This window comes from Otolemur garnettii, unplaced genomic scaffold, assembly GCF_000181295.1.
Source record: "Otolemur garnettii isolate 467f Iridium unplaced genomic scaffold, OtoGar3 scaffold00001, whole genome shotgun sequence".
NCBI classification, from domain to species: Eukaryota; Metazoa; Chordata; class Mammalia; order Primates; family Galagidae; genus Otolemur; species Otolemur garnettii.
In genome coordinates this window covers 72424447-72430584 of record NW_003852396.1, presented here as the reverse complement: position 1 = coordinate 72430584, position 6138 = coordinate 72424447, and the positions used below count along the sequence as shown (strand labels likewise).

At 41.7% G+C, this 6138-nt stretch overlaps 1 protein-coding gene across 11 annotated transcripts in view; it reads right to left on the bottom strand.

Annotated features, from left to right (window-relative positions):
* The window catches only part of MADD (MAP kinase activating death domain), a 58792-nt gene that overhangs the window by 45498 nt on the left and 7156 nt on the right, over positions 1–6138 (bottom strand). For all 11 annotated transcript variants that reach the window (XM_012802833.2, XM_023509628.1, XM_023509619.1 and 8 more), the window contains exons 4-7: positions 5242–5545; positions 3964–4095; positions 1872–1985; positions 993–1073 (exon numbers count right to left, since the gene is read on the bottom strand). In XM_012802833.2, coding sequence (XP_012658287.1) covers positions 993–1073; positions 1872–1985; positions 3964–4095; positions 5242–5545 — 631 coding nt within the window. The remainder of the gene's footprint in view (positions 1–992; positions 1074–1871; positions 1986–3963; positions 4096–5241; positions 5546–6138) is intronic.

Sequence of the window (6138 nt, the reverse complement as noted above, 5' to 3'; positions counted from 1 at the left end):
TTTTTTTTTTTTAAGGCAGATCTTACTTTGTCACCTTCGGTAGAATAACATGGCATCATAGCTCACAGCAACCTCAAACTCTTGGGCTCAAGCAATTCTCCTGCTTCACCCTGCTGAGTAGCTGGGAGTTCAGGCACTTGCCACAACACCCAGCTATTTTTAGAGATGGGGTCTCGCTCTGGCTCAGGCTGGTCTCGAACTTGTGAGCTCAGGCAATCCTCCCACCTTGGCCTCTCAAGTGCTAGAATTTATAGGCATGAGCCACCAAGCCCAGCAAAAGAGCAGGGATTCTTATAAATAAATACAGTGCTACATAATACACAAGGCAAGGGATAGGAACAGATCCTAGTCATGTTTTACCTTCAAGTACTGTGTTCAGCATGCAGAAAAAGAAGAAAATCAATCAATAAAAATTAAATGTAAGGGATTACTCAAAAAAGGAATTTTTGAAGAAAGGATTCTATAGAACCTTGGGATCAATTCTAGATGATAAAATAAAAGAACCCAGACTGTCCAAACTACTAACTCCAAACTAATAAGACTAAGAAAATGCTCCAAACTCATAAAGAATGGCATGCATGGTGGAGCCTATGGCTCAGTGAGTAGAGCGCCAGCCCCATATACCGAGGGTGGTGGGTTTGAACCTGGCCCCAGCCAAACTGCAACAAAAAAATAAAATAAAATAAAATCTACCACAAATACAAAAATAAAATAAAATAAATAAAAAAGAATGGCATGCATGACAAGAAACAGAAAGTGGAGTGTTGGAGAGGGTTATAAGGCATACAATGAATTAGAAGAAATCTAAAAAAGCTTTGTGAAATTCACCTCCCACCCAGAAATGGGATACATTTCGTCTTACGCCCGTCCAAGGCAAAGAATATATTCTCCACTTCAAGTTTGAAAGGAAAGTGGTTCTTAGAATAGCTGTCTTCCTGTAGCAATCCCACAGCATCTATTATCCCCAAACTTTTCTTTCATTCTTCACTTACTTGCTTTAAATGTTTTTTCAGCTCTAATGATTCTGGTTCTGGCAGGATAGGTAGCACTTCTGCATTGGTAGGGGCAATTACCTATCAGAGTAATGATAAAAGACATGACCTTAGAATTTATTGCTTAGGAGTTTCACTTACATAAGGGCAAATCATTTTTAAAAAGGAAGATATATATTCAATATTATCATATACTGTGTATGTGAATATATACATTAAATACCTGTACATATAAAATATGTATACAAATATATGATCTACATATACATCTGAAAAGAAATAAATGTTATTTGTGATTATTTCCAGATAACAGGGTTATGGTTTTTGTTTTCTTCTTTACACTTATTTTTATTTTTTATAGTTTTACAACAAACATATCTAAGTTTGAATGTACTTGCACTGCAGAATATTAATATTAATTTTTAAGTCTATATTGCAAAACAGTTTCCTACTGGAAACTATACCTGAGGAAAACCATTAGGAGATAATGGTCCTGAAACCACAACTGCCCTACTGCTCCTGGAGGATGCAGGGCACTTAAGTGCTCTTAATTCTGGCAAAACTAAATCCTGTAATTCTTTTGAGTCCTAAAAAAGGCCTATTTAGCCAATAAATTAAACAGGATTAAAAAAATTATTTCAGGGCAGCGCCTGTGGCTCAAAAGGGTAGGGCGTCGGCTCCATATACCGGAGGTGGCGGGTTCAAACTCAGCCCCAGCCAAAAGAACATTATTTCAATACAGTTGCATAATAGAAATCATCCAATAACTTAGGACCTTCCTGAGAGTCATCTAGAAAAACAGATCACAGGATTAGGTCCTATCTACAGGGTCTAGAATGGGATTCTGCACCTTACAATGCCCTCAGCCAAGAACCTTACCCTATTACTGTCCAGATCCACTAGCCATACATCATCAGGCATTTTGAAGTCCAGTTTGTAGAGGAAGAAGCTGGCAGGGACCCCAATAATGTATGGGGTTGGAGCCAAGAGCAGCTGTGGAAAATGATAAAGAGGATAAGAAACAAAGACAAAATCTATCAGGAGCACTTATCGTGTCAGGACTTTTTCTAGATAAGAAAATGCAGCTTCACAATCACTCTTCCAAAATTCTTGAGGCCAGATATACTTCAAAATTTAGAATTTTTCAGATTTTTAAGGTAAGGTAATATGGTACATTTTATATATAAAGTAGTTCCTTTTTTTTTTTGAAACAAGAGTCTCACTTTGTCACCCTGGCATCATAGCTCACAGCAACCTGAAAATCTTGGCCTCAAGTGATCAATCCTCTTGCCTCAGCCTCCTAGTTAGATGGGACTACAGGCACCCACCACAATTCCAGCTATTTTTATTTTTTTATTTTCTTAGAGATAGGGTCTCACTTTTGCTCAGGCTGGTCTTGAACTCCTGAGCTCAAGCAATCCACCTGCCTCAGCCTCCCAAAGTTCTGGGATTACAGGCGCAGTAGTACCTTATTATCTATTGTTTTGCTTTTTGTGGTTTCAACTACCCAGAGTCAATCATGGTCCAAAAATAATAAATGGAAAATTTCAGAAATAAACAATTAATGGCTTGGCACCTGTAGCTCAGTGCATAAGATGCCAGCCACATACACTGAGGCTGGCAGGTTCAAGCCTGGCCCAGGACTGCTAAACAACAATGACACTGACAACTGCAACCAAAAAGTAGCCAGGCACTGTAGTGGGCACCTGTAGTCCCAGCTACTAGGAAGGCTAAGGGAAGAGAATCAATTAAGCCCAAGAGTTTGAGGTTGCTGTGAACTGTGACACAATGGTGCTGTATCCAGGGTGACATAGTGAGACTCTGTCTCAAAAACAAACAAACAATTCACAAGTTTTTTTCTCCCAGGGTAATAAAGAGAGATTTTATTTACAAAGAATGAGGAGAAAGTTTAGAGCACTTCCAAAGAGAGTTGGAAGTGCATCTCTCTTATGTTGGAGAGAAGGTGGGAGAGATGGACATGCAAGGGCCGTGCGGGGATATAAATACTCTCTCTGTAAAGTTCGACCAAGGCATGGTGGTAATCAAAAGCGAAAGCAAGGGAAACTGAAAATAAAACTGAAGCAGCTCAGGCAGTGTGGATTGAAGACAAAAGTAACCTACACAAGTTTCAGGGTAACAAACAGAGATTTTACTTAGGAAGAACAAAGAGAAAGTTTAGGGCACTTCCAAAGAGACTTGGAAGTGGGTCCCTCTCATGAAGGAGAGAAGGTGAAAAAGACCAATTCATGAGTTTTAAGCCATATGACACTCTGAGCAGCATGCTGAAGCCTCATACCATTCCACTCTGTCCCTCCTAGGATGAGAATCATTTCTTTGTCCATCACAGCTATGCTGTACATGCTACCCTCCAGTTAGTCACAGCTGTCTCAGTTATCACATCAACTGTTGCACTACCACAGTGCTTGTTGGTTCAAGTAACCCTTATTTTACTTAATAATAACACACAAGAGCTGTGAAGCTGACCATTTGGATATGCCAAAGAGAAGTTGTTATCCTCTTACTGGGCCTAATTTATAAATTAAACTTAATCATAGGTATGTAAATATAGGAAAAAAATAAAGCATGTATTAAGTTCAGTATTGTCCAGTTTCCGGAATCCATGGGAGGTCTTGGAACATATTCCCCACAGATAAAGATGGCGGTAATGTAGCCAAAAAGTCAAAAAGTGTATAATCATCAGCTGCGATAAATAAAAAGTACAAACAGGGGCGGCGCCTATGGCTCAAAAGGGTAGGGCACCAGCCCCATATGCTGGAGGTGGCAGGTTCAAACCCAGCTCTGGCGAAAAAGAAAACAAAACTACAAATAGCATAGGTTTTGCTCCAAGATCAGTTCAAATCAGTCAGATTTTACAGACAAATTAATTATGATAAGGTACTGAGGACCAACACTGACTTACTTCCCCCAGGAAGACAGAGGTTACAAAGCCAGAAGACACCTTGAGACTCACCTGCTCTGCTGATGCCATACAAGTGGGAAGCAGTGGGATAACAGGAAACATATATTCCAGGGGGTAGATCATTGCCACAAATGCCATCACAGACATGGAGAGTGCATTGTAGTCTCGGGACTGTAGTACCACCTGCCAAAAGCCATACCGTAAGTATCACTCAACAAACATAAAATAAGGTTTATAAGAAAACAGCTTCCAGGCTTGGCACCCATAGCTCAGTAGTTAGGGTACCAGCCACATGCATCAGGGCTGGAAGGTTCAAGCCTGGCCAGGGCCTGCTAAACAACAATGCCAACAATTACAAAAAAATAGCTGGGCATTGTGACGGGCTCCTATAGTCCCAGCTACTGGGAGGCTGAAGCAAGAGAATCACAAGCCCAAGAGTTTGAGGTTGCTATGAGCTGTGATGCCACGGCACTCTATCAAGGTCGACATAATAAGACTCTGTCTCAAAAAAAAAAAAAAATAATAAGAAAGAAAGAAAACAGCTTCCAATATTACAATTTAATTTCTATTTTGCCATGTCTATAGCTCCAGCTTGATTTCCACAATCATACTGCTCTATGCCCTACCATACCTGTCACCTCTCAACCCAAGCACTGCAGTAATCCTCCCTCAATTAACTCCCTTACATTCCCAGTTTTTTGCGGGTTTTTTTAGTTTATTTTTGTAGAGACAGTCTCACTTTATCACCCTCGGTAGAGTGCTGTGGCATCACAGCTCACAGCAACCTCCAACTCCTGGGCTTAGGTAATTCTCTTGCCTCAGCCTCCTGAGTAGCTGGGACTACAGGCGCCCACCACAATGCCCAGCTATTTTTTGTTGCAGTTTGGCCGGGCCGGGTTCGAACCTACCACCCTTAGTATATGGGGCCGGCACCCTACCCACTGAGCCACAGGCACCTCCCACCTTCCCAGTTTTTATGCTTTCCATTCCAGGACCACTCATTGCAACAGAACTACTATTATTCCAAAGAATCAGATCAGTATAATTAAGGATAATTCAGCTGAATGGTAAGCTTTGAATATATCTCACATGATACCAATGTCTTAATTTAACCCACATCTACCAAGTACCATACAAGTGGGAAGCAGTGGGATAATAGGAAACATACATTCCAGGAGGTAGGTCATTGCCACAAATACTTTGGCATCATCTTACTTCTTGAAGACAAGAATACAAAAAAAAAGCCCTGTCCTCAAAGAACTCATAGTCTAGCCTCTGCCATATTTCAAAGCTCTTTCTCTAGAAAGGTCTGTAAAGCTGGCCTCTCACCTTGTGCTCTAACAGGATGCAGGTAAGCACCTGAAGACAGGCATCCACACCCAGAAGTTCCAAGGGAAGGTGCAGTGGGAAATCCACTAGGGTGAATCGAGAGGGGTCTGGAAGCGCAAAGGTCAGAGCTGGCTGGAGCTCCTGGGGTAGGACCTCAATGTCTACTCGCTTCTGCCCCGAGACAGGTACTGGGGACCGCAATAATCTATAGATCCAGGCCTCAATCTCTCGAAGGTCATGCAGAAGGGCACTTGACTTTTCCTCCACTAGCAGTGATCCAGTAAAGATCCGCCACATGGTGTCCCTGAGGAGCAGACAGCAGGAATGAGACACACATCTGCAATAGAAGTAAACAGCCCAGTGCAACCCAATATAACCATGGACAGTATAATGATGCAAAGTGGGAAATTATTATGAAAGCCCACCCTTTGGATTGTGGGTTTTTTTTTTTTTTTTTTTTTTTATTTTGAGATAAAGTCTTGCTCTGCTACCCTGGGTAGAGTGCTGTTGTGCCATAGCTCACAGTAACTTCAAACTCTTGGGCTCAAGTGATTGATCCTGTTGCCTCAGCTCCTGAGTAGCTGGGACTACAGGTGACCACCACAAAACCCAGCTAGGAAAGTCTACTCTTTGAGTTCATATAAGACCAGAGGGTTTATACAAGGGCAAAGACAAGTATAACAATGTATATACAGTGGGACTTAACCATCCTGCCCACCATAAAACATCAAATTCCTCATCATTTCTCCAAACACAATTATGGTAGGAAGTCTATCTCTGCAGCAGTCTTTTGCTTAGTAAAGACTAACACAATAGGCTCGGCGCCTGTGGCTCAAGCGGCTAAGGCGCCAGCCACATACACCTAAGGTGGCGGGTTTGAATCCCCAGCCCGGGCCC